Raw genomic sequence first — 19705 nt, 5'->3', positions numbered from 1 at the left:
AAGGAAAAAATAGAAAAGCTATGGCATTCTGTCAATACACAAAGATACATTAAATGTTAAGGCAAACTTGTACCTTTGCTGAGGTGGTGGGTCAGAACTAGTAAAAGGTATGTTTTTTATTGTGAAAAAGTGAAAGCTGTATATACCTCAACATAAAGGACTAAGTTTTAAGTAGTTTATGTTCTTATACAAATTTGTTTTCTCTATGGTTTGTTTTCTCTGTCTTAGCTATTCCCATACCTGAAATGGGGTTTTAATGATTTCCCATGACATGTAATTGTGAAAAGGTCATAATTGAACATAGCAGTGGAAAGTATTAATATACGCATGTAGATTATAATCAATCATAGAAATAGACAAACACCATTAATCAGTTTAATCTTTTAGTAGGTAAAATACATTAAGTAGAGAACAGAAAGCTTTATGATTATTTGCCCTTAAATATACAGTCTTTGTATGTGTCAGCCTTTATCCTTTTTCCCACTTAATACTCTTAAAAATGCAAATTATCCTCATAGCAAGTGATGTTCTACATAAACTGCCTAGTCTTTGAATTATCTAAAACTATTATCTAATGATTTGTTTTTTTATCTGAAACATAAATATTTGTATTACCAAAATAAGTATTTGATATATTTTATAATATAATAATTTAAAATTATTATCAGAGGAGCAATCTATATGCTTAACTATTCTACATCATTTGTGTACCAGGAATGAGCTTTAATTAGAGGAGAAACTTGAGCCTAGAGGACAAATTATTCACCTAGGATCGGTGACTCATTATTGCAATTCTGGTACCCAGAAAGATGAACCATTAGGATGAGTTCAAGGCCAGTTTGAGTTAAATAGTGTGTCCTAGGTCAAATAGCTCAAATAATATGACACCCCAACACAAATAAAATTCATAAAAACTTCTGGGTCTCTGTTTACAATTTCATTGTGCATATTTTGCTTAAGATTTTTTTTCATGACCAACATGTGAAAATATCAAATTAATAGATGTATACCATTCAAAAATACCATCTTAAAAGAAATGAATTTGAAAGTCAGCCTTATAAAACTACTTGGCTTTACAATTAAATAATTGAATAATTAAATAAAATCAATTTATTCAATTGTACTATTAAATTAATAATGTTCAATCTACTTGTTGAAAGAAGTAGGCCATAAAATATTTTTATTCTCTGAAAAGATATTTATGGTGAAAGCACTATAAATGTTTAAAATAATTTTTGATTTGAAATAATTTTATAAGTAGTGTTACAGACTTCTTAGTATCTTGAGCTAATACAGAAACCACACTTTGATATGTTTTCATTTTTCCTAGGATAATGTACCATATTAAAGTAAATATGTCAAAAATAGCCATGATTTTAAGCATCATTAATTTTTAATTTATAAATCCATTTTCTGTAAATTTTGCATTTAATCATCAATATTGAAGCCCAAAAAAGTACACAGAGAACTCAAGGGATTAATTGACCAAGAAACAAGGGGAAAGAAAGGCAAGCCCCCCACTTACTTGGTGTTTTTGTTGTTTGTTGTTTTTTTTTTTTTGACTGAATAATAAACTTGCTTTGACTTTATTTCATAAATTTTATAAAATTTTAAATTGCCATAGAAAATGAGATATTTTGTTATTTCATCCTGACATTTGATTTATATGTGTCATTGCATTTAATATGTTTTCAATGACACCCCATACCATAACTCTCTCCTGCTTTTCTTCACTGATTTGTCATTCAACTAAGCAATCCATTTGCCCAGCATAGACTATATTTTCATCACAGATTCCACAAATGAAAGTAAGCATACACTATTTATCAAAGTCCAGCTCATTTTATTTAACACATGTCTTAGTTAGGGTTTTACTGCTGTGAACAAACACCATGACCAAGGCAAGTCTTATAAGGACAGCATTTAAGTGGGGCTGGCTTACAGGTTTAGAGGTTCAGTCCATTGTTATCAAGGCAGGAGCATGGCAGCATCTAGACAGGCATGGTGCAGGAGGGGCTGAGAGTTTTACATCTTCATCTGAAGGCTGTTAGTGGAAGACTGACTTTCAGGCAGCTAGGGTAAGGGTTTTATAGCCCACACCCACTGTGACATTCCTACTCTAAGACCATGCCCTCTAAATACTGCCACTCCCTGGGCTAAGCATATTCAAACCATGAAAACATACTAATGTATACTTAGTACACTGAGCTCTAGTTTTAGATATTTGATGTGACATGACAGAGTTTTATTCTTTTTATGATTTAATAAAGCTCTGTTCCATCACAAATATCTTAATAGAAGGGTTACTCCTTTGGCTAAGTCTTTGATATTATAAATGGCATGACAAGTTGCTGCTTTCTCAGTCTCCTTGAAAACTAATTCACACAAGCTCTGACTAAGAACGCTGCAAACCAAGTTGACCACATTTATATGGGCAGTAAAATGTTATAAGTAAAATTTGCGCCTAAGCTTGATACTTCTCTAGAGCACTTATTAGTCATTTTTCTTTGTCAGAAATTTGTCTATTTCTATTTAATTATTTCAGAGGTTTACTAACAAAGTAAAAAAATTGAATTTATATTTGAAAGCATCTATAACTCTATTGCAACCACTACTCGCTGTACAATGACAGTGCCAAAGTCAAGTCATGGTTTTGGTCTTCCAGCCTCTGATACTGAAGAAAACCAAATGTCTCCTGCCCTGGCTATAGTCACAGGTGCATATGAACTAAAATGACATCATATTCAAATGAACATATACTCTTAGGAATTGACAACCTGTTCAGCTTCACGACTTGTTATTTTCCAGAAAAAAAAATATACATACATATACATACACATATACATATACACACATATACACATATATACATATACACATATACACATACACATACACATACACATACACATACACATACACATACACATACACATACATATACTCTGCTCTATCTGATCTAATCAGATATCTGGTCACAGACTTCCCCATGCACCTGTGTGGCTTCTGTCTCTATAAGTGATATAGTAACACATTTATTTCTTCTGTAATTGGAGAGATAGGTTGAACACAGTGATCAAATAACTTAGGCTCACTGATCTCTCACTGCTCTTACTTCTACGAGCATGGGACTATGCCCCAGACTCTTTGAGAATACATCACTCTCAGTGAACTGTATCTTATATTCTCCTGAGATTGTATTTATTTAGCATATTTGTACTGGTACTTGTTATATATTATAATAACAATTCAGGTATTTAATAAAGGGATATTTAACCTTCTTTAGTAATGAATTTACAGTTTCTCTGGAAGCTGATGGGTTGAAAATTTTGTTTGACATTTTTATGCTTAAGATGCTAAATATGAATAAGGATGTAATATATGTAAAGATCTAGAACACACTATGATAAGCATTTATAGTTCTTTGCAATTTATATTATACCAAACTGAGAAAAATTTAGAAAATCTTCAGAAAAATGCCTAAAAATATTTTATGCTCAAATTAGGAAAAATCTTAAACTATATTACTTTTTTTTAAACTATATTACTTTTACAATAAAATTCTCAGGTGAAATTGGCAAACATGCATGTGTGCTTATGTTTGTGTCTATGTGCTTGAGTGTGTGTGTGTGTGTGTGTGTGTGTGTGTTTGGGTTTTTGCTACTAGAAATACAGCATTGGCTTCCTGCATACTATCAGGTACTCTCTAACTGAATGATGTTCCCATCTTACAAATTATCATCAATGATAATTATTCATTGGAAGATTAATTAAATAAGTAAAGCACATTAAAAATACAAAGTTTTAATGTAAGGAAGGTTGTTGATTTTTGTTTTTTAACTGAAAGAAGATAAGGCAAGGTTTTGATTAAATTATCTCACAGGCAATCTCTTTGTTTACTTTCACTAGAAATTAAGTTATATATAATTTGAAATATTTGCACTATAAGTTAAAGTACATTAAATATATGGTCTACAGTGCATTATGCTCTATTATTATAATTGTAGGCTAAAAGGTAATGGGGTGATTTTTGAAATATAGAGATAAAATGTATAATAACACTAACAATAATTATTAAATAAAGACTTATTTCTGGATTTTTACATCATTTTAGCTTCTGGGTATTCTTTACCTAGGTACTCTTTGTTTTGATATTTATGATATCAAAACAAAGGTATGTGATATTTATGATGAATATTTGTATTTTATTCTTAATATTTTGTCTATAAATGTAGTCTACATATAAAAACAAAAGCAGTAGAAATTGACAATTACATTCTGTTCTCTAGTACTAAACTACATGGATTCCATATTAGTTCTTGATCTGGCCTGATAGCTCAATATGCAAAGGCATTTGCCAAACTGAAAATCTGAGTTCAATGGCCAGTATATCCATAGTGTATGGAAAGAACTTCCTCTTCCATTTTGTCCTCTGACCTTAAACTCTACATGTCTTCTATGGCATATACCCACACACATACGTACAAAGAAAAATAATGTATGTGATATAATTAAAAGTATTTATTACTTCTATTGACTAATCCATGGTCTCTAAGGTCATTTTTGTTCTCTGCTTCTTGTTAAGTATTTGTCTAGGAATGGTATGAATAATACCTGTGCCAAGTATGGTCACAGGAGCTTTTAATCTCAGAATTCAAGAGCCTCTGCAAAGCTAGACAAGTCCTTAATCCTAGCAATCAGAAGGCAGAGGCAGGTAAATCTTGGTGATTTATAGGCCAGTCTAGCCTTCATAATGAGTTCCAGGACAGCTAGCAGAAGACAGAGATAACTTGTCTCAAACAAACATTAAGCAGCCCGAGGGAAGAAGGTTAATGGGTTCAAGGCCAGTTTAGACAAACTAGTAAATTCAAGAATATTTGAACTGCTGCCTGATAATCAGAATTAGTTACTCTGCTAATATTACTGTGATAAGACCCCATGACTAACATAATTTATGATGGAAAGTGAATTTTTTCTCTCTTATTGAAGGTTGGTTTTTATCTCATGATATATATCTCTATTATAGTTTCCCCTTCCATTATTCCTCCTGCTTTCTTCCCACCTTCCCTCCATCTGGATCCTCTCTGTTTCTGTCTCTCCCTAGGAAAGATTAGGCTTCTAAGAAATAATGACCAAATATGACAAAATAAAATATAATAAGATGAACTTGGACACGGCAGGCAACCTAATAGGAAAGGAGTCCCAAGAGCAGGCACACAAGTGAGACACCCACTTGTTTTTACAGTCAGGTATACACTGAAAATACTAAGCTTATAGATAAAATGCAGAGGACCAGCTAGAAATCCACATAGGGCTTATGCTTTTCTTTGAGTTCATAAGCACCTTGCTTAGTTGATTGAGAAGACTGTTTTCCTGGTGTCCTCCATTGCTTCTGACTCTTAAACTATTTCTGCCTCCTCTTCCTTGGGAGTCCCTGATCTCAGAAGAAAGGGATTTTAAGGAGACCTCCCATTTAGACTCTCCATACAAGGTATGTCTATGAGTATCAACATCTGTTCCCATCTACTGATGGAGAAAGCAAGAAAGATTCTCTAAGGCAGTGGTCTCTGGGTATAGCAGATTATTATTAGAAGTCATTTTATTAATACACTTTAGAGCAGTATTCTTTGGTTTTAGGGGAATTCCTAAAACCACTCCTGAGAGTGAGAATGAGTGGTTCACTGACTCTTGTGTCTCCTCTTGAGACTTTTTTCTTCCTGTTGGGATTCCATGTTCAAGTTTGATATGATAGCTTTTACTTCATTTTATTATATTTTCTTTGGTCATGTTTGGTTGTTATTTCTTAGAATTCTGTTCTTTTCTAATGAGAAACAGGAAGGGACTGGATCCAAAAGGGGCAGAGGTAGGGAGGAGGTGGGAGGAGTGGAGAATGAGGGCACTAATCCCTATATATTGAATGAGAAAAGAATCTACTTTTCAATAAAAGGAGAAAAAAGGAAATGAGAGGACATGACTTGATATCTAAAATGAAGAAGAAAAATAAAAGGATCTAAGGTCCAACAATCCCATTCAAGAACAAACCCCGATCCCTTCAGGTCTCCTAATAACACCAATGTTGGCGTGAACTGTAAGCCTCTTCTCAGTCATACTTTGAGCCTAAATACCTTGTTTCTTCTACAACCACCATTGACTAGCCATGCTTTTACCTGTTTAATTCATTGTAACCCTTAACAGAGTTATTCACCTTAAATTCTGCTGGTATAGAAATCGTGTACTATCACTGAGTATATATTAAAATAAATTATAATGCCACCACAATTGAAATTATAGTTTCATCAAAGCATATTCAAAATGGTAAAAGGATACATTGAGGGGAAAAAAACCTACCTGAGTGTATATTAAGAAAATATACAGGACAATATGCTTAACATTTTAATAAATATACAAAATGACATATATTAAAGTAATACCATGTCAAATATTATTAAATGTGTATCTTGTATAATGTTTAAATCAAGTTAAGCATATTGCTCGTCACAAGCACATTTTATAATTAAAAACAGTCAAAATCCTTACTAGCTTCTCATAATTTGCAGTGTATTATTTATTCTTTGATGTATAGGCACACACCATGGCCTCTTGCTTCTGTCCAATAATAACCTACTGCTCACTAATCACCTTCCATATAAGCCTGCATACCAGGACTTTTTAACCACCATGCAACTCTCAACATTTATAAAAATAGCACTTTTAGATCTTATACATGAGTGAGATTATATAATTCTTATTTCATCTACTGTAATGTTTTCTGATCACTACTATTGTTTTCACAAGTAGAAAGACTGGAGTATTTTTATTGGTGAATAATATACTTATTTCTGCTATACTTTATCATCAAGAGACTAACATTGTGGTTCTGTTCATTATGTGGCAACTGTGAGTAATGCCACAATGAACAGAATGTATAAACTCTCTTCACACTGACTTTATTTCCTTTAATGTATATCCATTAGTAAGATGGATCAATCATATCATAGTTCTAAAGTTTGGAGGAATCTCTATACTATTTTCTATAATAACCATACTACTTACTAGTCCCAGAAACACTATGTAAAGTTTCAGTTTAAACAAAACTCATCAGATGTTTCTGACTTAGTAAAGATAAAACAAGAATGTCACTGAAGCTAATGGTCAATTGGAAAACGTACAAGTACCTTTTGAGAATACATGTCACGGAAATGCAACTAAAATAAACAAGTTTCATGATGTACTTACTATGCATTGTTTTGCAACAAAGTTGCTATTTTTGGTCATTATGTTAAAAAAATTGAAAAATATAATTTAAAGAATATATACATATATACATATGCACGTATATACACATATATGTATATACATATATACACATATACACATATACACATATACACATATATACATATGTATGTGAGTGCACATAAAGATTTTAATCATATAATCATTTATAGTAGCAAAACCTAAAAAAGAGTAGAAAACAGATGAATCAACTGTCATAAGCAAGAACAGCACTGAATTGATATACAATTGTATGGCTCACAGATCATTGAGTAGGAGTTTTGTGTGATCCAAATAGTACCTAGGGATGTGTGTGTCATCTACTTTTGTATAGAATTCCTGGCATGTGCACGCACCTCTCTCTCTCTCTCTCTCTCCGCCTTCTTCTCTCTCCGTGTGTGTGTGTGTGTGTGTGTGTGTGTGTGTGTGTAAAAATATTTACATGATTATGAGAAATGTACAAAGAGCTACATAACTGGTTTTCTGGTAAATATAAGTGATGAAAAAGAGAAGAAGATATGTAGAAAGTATAATGAGTAGGAAAGTTGTCTGAGAGTTAATAAGTAAGAAACTTTGTAGGATATACAGTTAGCCTTATGTTTTTCCATGTGTACATTTGCTGAGAAAAATAAATGTACAAAGATACCTTTATACAGGCAAGTTTGGCACTTTGGGTACTATCTTAATGTATTACCCTAAGAAAAAGGCTTAAGATGATGTGGTAGCACTTGCACTAAGATCCGGGCTTTTGGGAGACAGAGACAGATGCATCTCTATGAGTTTGACACTAGTCTTGTCTACACAGTAAGTTTCAGAATGGCTTGAGTTACAAAAAAAGAGACCTGTGTCAATAAAATAAAATAAAATAAAATAAAATAAAATAAAATAAAATAAAATAAAATAAAATAAAATAAAACCATATAGAGAAGAAGAGAAAAATACAAATTTCCTTTCCAGCATTCTAATATTCTATACTGACACTTATGAAATCTAAGATATAAATGACAAAAATAGAATTAAAGTCCCTTCTAGGTCTTGCCTGCTGGTGCATACCTTTAATCTTAGGAGGCCGAGGCAGGCAGATCTCCATAGACCAGCCTGGTCTACACAGCAAGTTCCAGTACAATCAAGAGCACAGAGAGAAAAATTAACTGGAGAAAAAGAACACAAAACAGAAAGTGCCTTTTAACTAGGAATTTCCTTAGACACATTAATTATGCTACTTCTATGCAAATATGTCAAGGTTCCTTAACAGTGTACTTTCTCCAAGTAGCACTTTGCATGACATTTAATAGTCATCTCCAAAATTTAGTTCTTTTCAATCTCATTCAACAAGTACAAAAGAAAAGGTTCAATGAATCTGGCAGTTTGAAAAAGTACACTATTACAGAAGTCCCAAGATATGACTCCAGCTCTGGTATGTCGTCAGATTCAGGCACATGAGGTGGCCAATACCCAGGAGATAACAGTTGCTATATTGAAGGTTCATAATTGAAGTTCTGTGTGAATGTGAGAAAAGGTTTAAGGCCTTATAAAACAAAAGAATGTGTTTTCATTGCTTTTTGAATAAAACATATAGCTAAAAGTCTGGTAGTGTGGTTTGTAGTGAACTGATTTTTGGTTTGTTGGTATGGTTGGAATTTCATGAATATAATTTATTTTAAAAGAATGGGTATGTTGAAGAGTTTAATAGAATATACTCTCTTGTTCTTTTAACATGTCCTTCTTGTTCCTGGAATATCTAAGTGTCTCTTGTTTGTAAAATATGAACAATTTGAGAACCTTGACATATTCTTGAAATAACATACAAAGTAACATTTTTATGTGGGCCCATTATACTCTCAGAACAGGATAACCTAACAAATAAATGTATAAGTATCTTGTTTTATAATAAGCTGAGATTTTAACTATTAAATGTGTGCACTTGTACACTTGAAATCTCTAGGTTGAACAAAGTAATGTCACAGTAAGTCTTTACACTTCATTAGTAAGGAACAAGTATCATTAAATCCCTCTATCTGCTAACTGTGGCTGTTTGTTTTATTAGTAAGCATAATTTACTCCAATAGTCCTGAGTGTGGGATTTTAAAAATCTCATCACATCCTATTAAAAAAAAACAAACCATAAATTTGATAAAATCAATGAAAATTAATACTATATATATATATATATATATATATATATATATATTATTGGTTATTTTATATACATTTCAAATATTATCCCGCTTCCCAGTTTTCCCTCGGCAGATCTCCTACCCCATACCCTCTCCCCCTGTAGCTTTCTTTTTTTTAAAACTATTTTTATTTTTATTTTTTTAATATTTTTATTTTCTATATTCTTTGTTTACATTTCTAAGAGTCATTTGCTCAAGGTTTATTTGTACAAAAGTAATTTTGTGATCATGGGACCTCTCCTCCCATTGATGCACTGACACTATTGTGTATGCTAAGAAAGGCTTTCTGAAAGGAACCTGATATGGCTGTCTCCTAAGAGACCCCGCCAGAGCCTGACAAATACAGAGGTGGATACTCGCAGCCAACCATTGCACTGGGAGTGGGGTCCCCAATGGAGGAGTTAGAGAAAGGACTGAAGGAGCTGAAGGGGTTTGTAACCCTATGGGAAGAACAACAGTATCAACCAACCATACCCTCCAGAGCTCCCAGGGACTAAACCACCAACCAAGCAGTACACATGGCCCTGGCTGCAAATATGGTCTTATTTTAATAGATCATATTTGAACATCATTGGGTCATTTGGTTAGCATCCAGTTAGAAATTATGCTAGTTGTTACTCTCCATACTTGTTACTTCCCAACGCTTATGCAGATAAGTTTTCCTTATTTTGCCTTTTATTATCCTAATATCTCAGTTAATTTTCTCTTCTCTCACGTTTCAGAATGATTCGTGGGGAAAACAATATTCCTATGCACTCTTCAAAGCTATGAGTCACATGCTGTGCATTGGTTATGGCGCCCAAGCCCCCGTCAGCATGTCCGACCTCTGGATCACCATGCTGAGCATGATCGTTGGAGCCACCTGCTATGCAATGTTTGTCGGCCATGCCACAGCTTTGATCCAGTCTTTGGATTCTTCAAGGAGGCAGTATCAAGAGAAGGTATGTAGTTTGCTCTCTCATATCTCTGACTAACTTGTTCATAACAATTGAATTTTGTTCAAACTAGCAAACCAATATTCCTCATTTAAAAAAACGTGAGGAGCTGAAATATTTAAAGTAATATTTAAACTTTACATATTTAAATCTTAAATATTTAATTAAGGGAATACAATCTGTTTGATATTTTTGAATATTATCAAGATAATTTTCCAAGTACTTATTTTATTTCTGTTATAGCTCAGTTGGTAGCATGTTTCCTAGCATGTAGTGCCCTGTCTTTAATTCCTGCGTGGCATGTATCAGGGCGATGCTAGAGGGTCAAGGCAGTAGTGGGTGGGTGGGTGGAGGCAAGGGAGAAGGGGATGGGTGGGGTTTCATTGAGGGGAAGCCAGAAACAAGAGTAACATTGGCAATGTAAACAAATTAAATGAGTAATAAATTTAAAAAATGTGTAAATACATATTTTCTTAAAACAAAGACATTTTCAGGATTGCATTATCAGCATCATGAAATTATGTGTATCTGAGAATGTGTGTGTGTGTGAGTGTGTGTGTGTGTGTGTGTGTGTGTGTTTGTTGAGACACAGTCTTACTCTGTAGTTCAGACTAGACTTAAATTCATAGCAAATATCCCTCTGTGGATCAATTTTGTTTTATGCAATTAAAATTTACAGAGTAGTAGACTGTCAAGAACAGGGAATTAAAATACTAAAATACTAAATGTACCCCAAGGGACAAAATGTTTAAATTTTATACATCTTAGAAGAGTTAAAATTTCCAGTAAACACCTTTTGAATTGAAATTGTAATTAATGTAAAATAAATTCTGACAATTTACAAGTAGGTAATAAAAATCATGTATTAAATCATTGATACTGACAGTATTAATCAGCTGAAACCTCCCGATTTATCTGACATAGTAATGGCACTGAGAGAGAAGGCTGGAGTTCCAAAGATGCTCTCCTTTGCAACCTACTCAATCTACATTCTAAAGCAAACTATATTTCTCTTTATTTAAAATAAAGTAACCAGACTGGAACAATTCTAAGTCAAAAATTTGAAGGTGAGTTGGTGTCTCTGCTGCTGCACTGGAGGCCCTGTCTAACTACTAGAGGTGGGATCTTCAGGTTCCATTTCCTCACAGTTGGGCATTTTGGCTAAGGTCATCTCCATTGAGTATTTGGTTCCTCTCTCTTCCTAGGACTCTGGCGAGAGTCAAAGGTGAAGGGGAGGGGATTGTGGTGAAGAACCCTTGGAGGGGGCACTGGGAGGAGGCAATATTTGGAATGGTAATTAAATAAAATAGTTTTTTAAAAAGGAAAGAGAGTAACTAGATAGTGGCTGATTTATGCCAGAAAGAGTACACCAATTGTATATGCAATATCAAATAATTAGCCCTCAAAACTTACCCACAAGTAACATTATAGAGACTGAGAAGGTTATATTTAAAAATGTCTGCATATGCACATATATCCACATAAAAATAGTTAATGAAAAATGGCCGAGAATTTGAAATAGAGCAAGGGAGGCATATGAGATAGTATGGAGAGGGTAAAGGAAAGGGAGGAATGATATAGTTGCATTATCATCTCAAAACAAAAGAAAAAGACATAAAATAAAGTAATTGTGACTGTGCATAGGCTTTTGTGCATCAGCTCCTATTGAAAGGAGCTTAGGTTAAAAAAATTTAGTGCTGGTTCACCTTTTAAGATCTTAAGGTATCTTTCAACCAATTTTTCCTCTTGTCAATAGCCAAAGAATTCTCTTGCCACAATCTTCGCTCTGCCTACTCCCTTGTTTTTGTTACTCCCGAGGTTTACCTGGGTTTTACTTGTATTTGGAAACTCTAGGGCTTTTCCTAGATAATGCCAAGCTTTAATCACCTGAATGTTATATACCCCGTGTAGCCAAGGAAAGACATTTAAAGCCCCCAATGTGGAAACATCCACACTGTGAACCTGAGGCTATCAAAGTTCTTACTTGAGGCAGTTTTAGAGATAGATGTTTAGATAGGTTCACTTTAACTCGAAAGTAGAAATTGTTGTAGAAAGTCATTAATTTATCTTTTCCAAATATTATCACTGGAGTAAACCAAAAATACCCTTAGCTTTTGAATTATTTTGTTTTACATGTATGTAAATAAATTGCTTCATAAAGGCCTTAATTATTTATGTTGAATTGTTATATTTATTTTATATATTATGAAGTCTCACTCAGTTGCCAAGAATGACGAGGAATTACTGAGGTGATGAGGTCTTCTAATCTCAGTCTCCATTGTAGCTGGGATTACAGGCTCATGTACCGTATGGGTATTTATGTATGCCCCTTTGTCTACAGACAGCGTTTTAGAAAATAACTTATTGCATCTTTTTCTTTTTCTTTCTTTCTGGAATTCTGAGATTGATCCCTTTCTCCCTAATATTAAAAGATATATTTTCAATGTGAGTGTCAACAGGACTGAAGGAATGTTTTAATTACTGAGTTGATAGGCAGTGTGTTCTGCTTCTCGACCTGATGGAACTTCCTGCCTCATAAAACTTCCAGAGCATTAATTGTAAATTTTCAATTACATAATGAAACAACACCGTATACTAAGAGAAATGATAGAAACAAGCAGGAACCATTTGTAGAACTGTCTGTAATCCTTTAAAACCATGCTGGTATTTTGTTAAAACCAAGAAGATGTTAACATCCTACCTTACAGCTCTTCTTTATAACATGAGTAAGCTGACCTGCACTCTCATAGCATTTCTCTTCAGAACTATTGCATTGAAGGTATAATAGTCTTGAACTTAGAAAACTCATGCCAGTCCAGTAGTTACATAAATAAAAGTCGACACCTATATGTCGCTTAGGACTCCACGACTGGTGGGATTGCAAGCAAGTGTGGATGGAACTAGAAAATATCATCTTGAGTAAGGTAACCCAAACACAAAAGGACACACATGGTATATACTCACTGATAAGTGGATATTAACCCAGAAGCTTGGAATACCCCAGGTACAATTCACCCCAGGTACAGACCATGGGAAGCTCAAGCAGAGGATAGCCTTATTGGTTATCAAAGAGAGGAGAGGCCCTTGGCTCTGAGAAGGCTGGATGCCCCAGTGTAGGGGAATGCCAGGACAGGGTAAAGGGAGTGGGTAGGTTGGTGAGTAGGAGGAGGGGGAATAGGACAGGGGGTTTTTTGGAGGGAAAACCAGGAAAGGGGATAGCATTTGAAATGTAAATAAAGAAAATTTCTAGAAAACTTATTCACTGAAAAAAAATAGAAAGAAACAGTAATACCACTGAGATTCATTCCTTTCCACAACAACAAAATAATTCCACTTAGATTCTTTTATAATTAGTAAACATTTTCTTCTTCTTCTTACTATCGAGGATGATATGAATATGAGTCGCTGTGGCTTCTTAATTAACCCAGAATATTTCCATGAAGATACACTATATACTCTATTTCTTGAGATGGATTAATATTCTTGTATGTGAAATTGGTCGTACTCCTAATGTTATCATCAGTGAATCTAAATATCTAAGTAAGACACTTGGACAAGAGAATGGAAGCTTGGAAACCTTGCACTTTTCATTCTCAAATTCTATTTTATTTTTGATTTTATATATAATATATATATATATATATATATATATATATTTATATATAGTTCATGCTTCACTCTTGCTCCTTTCATGTCCTTCCATATAATCCTACTCGCCTCTTTCAAATTCATGATCCCCTTTTCTTAATATATATATATATATATATATATATATATATATATATATATATATATATATATATATTCTAAATACATGAATATAACATACTCACTTTTTATAAGCACACCAGCTGGTTATTCAGTACCAAATAGTTAGCCTTATAAACATGTATATAAATAACATTATATAGAACGAGGTTAATTTAATGTGGTCACTTGAACTGCATCGAATTTGGCTTCTGATAGAACAAGCAGAAGAATGATATTTTCCATTTTAAACCTGGAAAAAGAATGTTTTTGTGTGTTTGTACATACTGAAGTAAGAATTTGAACAAAAGAGGAAAAATTATAAATGTTCTATTTTTATATATAATAGTTATAAAAATATAATAGTTCTTTTCTTCAATAGTAATTTCTGCTCTAGTTTTCAGTGTCTCATGTTTAAATTTCCCAATTTTTGTTGTCCGTGACTATAATTTCAGAAATGTACAAAGTGATAGAGATTTATTTTCAATAAGCCTTCTTTACTACTTGCAATTTCTATGTGTTCTGATGCCTATGACAGCTTCTTATTAATGTCCTTTATAAATGTTATAAATTTAGTTTTGCTATACTCTACAAAAATCTTTCAAACATTTTTAATGTACCTAATGTTCCTTATATATCATAATATATAAAGACACTTAAAGGGTTTTAACACTGTAGAAGCCGATGCACAGGGGCACACATCAGGAGCCCTCAGTGGAAAAGATGCATTCATTTATCTAACCTGTAACTTGAGTTTGTCTAGTCAGAACCCTGCGTGCACTGGAAAGCAGACTAGGATGTTAGTGCCACCAGTAGGCAGAGATAGACACCATTAAATCAGAATTATTCTTAAAGAAAACAAGTCATAACAGCAAGTGAGATATGATACAGCCTTACCTAGACTGCAGAGTCTATGATCAAATGAATTATAAACACTTGATGATAGAATTATTAGAACAGCCATATCAACCAATCAGACCCCCTAGAGCTCCCAGGGACTACGCCACCAACCGAAGAGTACACATGGAACAACCCATGGCTCCAGGTGCATATATAGCAGAGGATTGCCTTGTCAGACATCAATGGGAGAAGAGGCCCTTGGTCCTGTGAAGACTCAAAGCCCCAGTGTAGGGGAATGCCAGAGTAGGGAGGCAGGAGTGGGTGGGTGGGGGAGCACCTTCATCGAAGGAGGGGGAGGGGGATGGCATAGTGGGCTTCCAAGGGGGGAGGAAGTGGAAGGGTGGATAACATTTGAAATGTAAATAAATAAAATATCCAAAAAAAGCATTACTAGCACAAATATAGCAACATCAGCATTATAAATAGGCACATCAAATGAATAAAATCCTATAAAATATATTACTTCATGAGTTGGTGGTGAAATCCAAGTAGTCATCAGAGAAAAATAGTATGTGCACTAAGTATCAAAATATTCTATCTAGTATATTTATTGGATGTTTACTTGCATGACATTCATTATGAGAGCCTGGGAAATAATGAAAAAAATAAACACAGTACTGTTCCTTCTGAAACTTCTTGGAGTTCAGTTGGTATAAATAGTCAAACCACTAGCAACAAGACTCATAGCAAACTCTATGTCATGGAGACTTAATTTTAAGTGTAAGAACAGAAATGCAGAAGCATGACAAGACATTGTAAGTGTTTATGTATTATTTATGTTCAGTATAATGGAGTGAATGTGTGAAAAATAAGAAGACATTGTATTTAAGAGATCTGACAGGTAAGTAATGAGAAGACCTCTGCTAGGATTCAAGAACATGAAGCAGAGTGTGACTGCATCCCAGCCAAAGGTGACTTGGGAAGTTGAGAACAACAGTCAGATAGACAGTCAGACAGAGACCAGGTAGATCTCACTAACCATATTGTAGTTTAGCTAAACATGAAGAGTCTGCTAAGCATATGGACTGCAAAAATGACGACGATAGAATTGTGTTGGCATTTTTAACATGTGACAGTAACATGCATAAACGTGTTAGAAAAAAGGAAAATGGCCTCTTGTTCTTTGGCATTCATTAAACATTATTTCACATTAGCTCTAGTAAGAGTTCTGCATCAATTGGTGTGAATATTACATAAGGAAGGAATTTTATGCAAACTCTTGCAGGGTGTATGTATGTGGCCAGGGAACCTATGCTGCTGGGCAAATGCTAACTTTATACAAGAAATGACCTAACCCAAGTGGCCTCAGAAACAAACGTGTGAGCCGGGCGGTGGTGGCACACAACTTTAATCCCAGCACTTGGGAGGCAGAGGCAGGCAGATTTCTGAGTTCGAGGCCAGCCTGGTCTACAAAGTGAGTTCCAGGAGAGCCAGGGCTACACAGAGAAACCCTGTCTCGAAAAGACAACAAAACAACAACAACAACAACAACAAAGAAACAAATGTGTGGCTCAGATTCCAGGGCAGTGTGCGACCCAGCTCCAGAGGCCATCTGTGAACATACAGTCTCTAACCTGGTCCTCCAGCTGGGATGCTTTCTAAATATCTGTTTTATATTATATTTACTGAGTTTGTGCAAATTACTATTCTGGACAGACTACAAGTTTCTACCCCATTAAGTTAGGGGTATGACTCATAGACTGGTGTCTTTCATGAGATCCCAGATTCTACTAACCTTCTTTCTTATCTGGATGTCTGAATCTGCCATGGGCATGTCTTTCTTACAGATCGTGCTAATAGAAAGAGAACAGGACACATATCACTTCTATTCCCACTCCACCTCTGAAAATGTAGTCATGCTACTGAAACAGGTGGAGAAGTTGACAGCTCTGTGACCAGCCAATAATTCTTTCCACATGGTAGATGTTAGAGAAATAGATTAAAGTAAGAGACTAGTGTCCTCTGCCAGAGATGTAATACCAACTCGGAGAGGCAGCAAAATGCTTGAGCATTCCTCGGGAACACTGAACTGTATGAAAAGTTGTAATCTATGTGAGATCTCAGGCCACCTGTATTTCATTAGAAAGAAGAGGGGAGACCATTAAGATTTCAGATGCCCCCACAGTTTAAGAAAATAAAATACGGGAAATATGAGACACACAGTGCAACAGAAGAATAGAGAACAGGGCAGAACGGAACTCAGATCAGGTTGTCTAGGTGATTCCTATGGGCCATCTTCTACCAGGAACTGAGATGACCCATAAAGTATTGGAGGAATGTATTGTTTCATCACCACTGATATCACTCTATTAAAGCTATGATACAGATTTCAAATATACAAATCTTTATGTGTATATAAATAATTACTTTCTTTAGCCTGACTTTTCAGTTATGATGAACCATTTATTCAAAAAACCCAACACAGGTTTTCCCTTTCATTTTCAGTGAAAGTATGTATAAAACAACTATAATTTATGGTTCAGAAATACTATCATAACTAACATTTGTCAGTCAGAAGTTTCTCTCACGAACATGTAAAGTGAAAAAAATGCTTTTTATAAAAACTGGTTATAATGCTAGTTAAAAATTTTAAAGTACAAATAAGATTGTGGTGGATAAACAAAATTTATAAGCCAAATTAATATGAAGTGTTTTCATTTTTATTTAAATATATCATTACTTAAATGGTAAATTTTCAGATAATTACATAAAATATTCAAAATTCATTGTTTAAGTTTGTTTCAAGTAGCATAATTTTAAAGAATATTCTAAGTTAATACTATAATTAATGAAAGAAATATTTGAAAGGTTACTTAAACAACTATGGGCAAAAACAACTCTTAAATTCCTTAAGTTGGCATACTTAGTAAAAAGCAACATTCAACTCCAGTATTATAGTTTTTGAAAGTGATATTTAGAGAGGAGCCTAGAAGTCAGTGAATCATTTAAATGTTGTCACACGTGGTTTGGACTCCAGCTGCTAGATTAGTGACATCTGGCTGGGAGTTCTACCCCTGAAGATAATAGCAAAACTCTCAAAGGTTGGAACATAGACAGCAATGATGAGAAAGGACCATGTAGAGGTGGGGTTGGAGAGGAGAAATTAGAGTTCCAAGCATCAGTCAACTTTAAATGTGGTAAAGAGAAACCTCCACCATTAAAAGATACCATTATTGTGTCAAGATGCCTTGTAGTTGCATGGCATTCAACTGGCATAGACAGGCTTCCGTTTTGAAGATCGTAGCACTCATCTGTGTTTCTGTAAATTCTGATCAAAGTGTAAAATGATTTCACTGCAGTGAGAATCCTCTTGGGTGACAGGCAGATCGTAGAGAGAACCTAGTCCTAAGAGTGGAAAGTCCAGGCTTTAGGATCACATAATGGCTGCACCCCGCAAAGGACGTAAGCACCCCTAATCAGCCTCATGGAATGCAGGCAGAATGTGATCATTATATCACATTGTTTTCAGCTTGCCCAAAGTTTTTGTGATTTAGTTTCATTACCACTTAGCTTTTTCAGACATTTTTCACACAGCGTTTTTAAGGGCTTAACAAAAAAGGACTGTCAATAACAGTAGAAATATACTTTAAAAAGGTGGGATATTGAAACAGCTCTGTGTGAAAGCACTTCTCAAATTTGGCCAGAGTTCAGTTCCAAGCAGTATGAGAAAAAAAATGGTAAATATTAGAACATCAGAAAATTGCCATAAACTTGAAGGAAATTGGCAGTAGGTTTGATTATATTAAAATATGTTAAATTTATATATGTGTCAAGTACATGTGTGTGTCCACATGTATGTGTAGGTGTGGTTGATCATATGTGGAGGAAAGTGTCTTCCTCTATGATTATCCACCATGAGTAAGCTCACTCCAGCTTCACAATTAGGGCACATAGACATATTTACTTATTTAAGCCTAGATTTTATGTTAGGCTTGCTCCCCACTTAGCATTTAACTTACATTAACCCATTTATACTATTCCATATCTGTCATGTGGCTGGTTACTGCTTCTCAGTTTCATAAGTTGGAATTCCTCCAAGCCTGGGTGGCAATCTTCCCATACCTAACTCTTTCCCAGAGTTCCTGTCTGTCTACCAGATGTCTAACCTTCTCTAGCTTTTGCTATAGGTCATAAACTTCTTATTTTAACCAATAGAAGGTACCTTAAGTAGGCAAGGAAGGACAGAGACACTTTCTCACACAGTGCAAACAAAATTATCACTGCAACCTTATTTTTGAGAAATAGATTCCCAAATTTGTCTTCTCACTGGCTTTCACATTAGGATGACAGATATCATTACAATGCCTGGATATATGTGTCGGCACATGGACACTGACCTCAACTCAGGTACTGAGCCATCTTTTCAACTCCAGTTAATTTGCTTTAGAAAGAAGGAAGGCAAGTTAAACCACTGACCCTCTAACAGTTTTCCTTGAACAAATTGTTCCTGATGAGGGTGAGCCATTATTCCGGCTTCATACAAATATGTTGAAGTAAACATAGATTTAATAAAACCAATACACAAACGTTTATTTCTCCCTCTTATAAGTAATTCAGAATACATGGTCATAAACTTCATGAGACTGATCAAATATGTGTATAATTACCACAAAAGTCATTTGTAATGGCATTCAGAATAATACCATATAAAAGACTATACCATCATATCAT

The 19705-nt window shown here is 34.4% G+C and overlaps 1 protein-coding gene across 1 annotated transcript in view; it reads left to right on the top strand.

The window, feature by feature from the left end:
- The window catches only part of Hcn1 (hyperpolarization activated cyclic nucleotide gated potassium channel 1), a 383720-nt gene that overhangs the window by 263759 nt on the left and 100256 nt on the right, over positions 1-19705 (top strand). Inside the window, exon 4 of the mRNA XM_052159963.1 lies at positions 10175-10393. Within this exon, the coding sequence (XP_052015923.1) occupies positions 10175-10393 (219 nt within the window). The remainder of the gene's footprint in view (positions 1-10174; positions 10394-19705) is intronic.

Source organism: Apodemus sylvaticus, chromosome 16 (genome assembly GCF_947179515.1).
Source record: "Apodemus sylvaticus chromosome 16, mApoSyl1.1, whole genome shotgun sequence".
Classification (NCBI taxonomy): domain Eukaryota; kingdom Metazoa; phylum Chordata; class Mammalia; order Rodentia; family Muridae; genus Apodemus; species Apodemus sylvaticus.
This window is presented reverse-complemented; position numbering and strand designations above follow the sequence as displayed.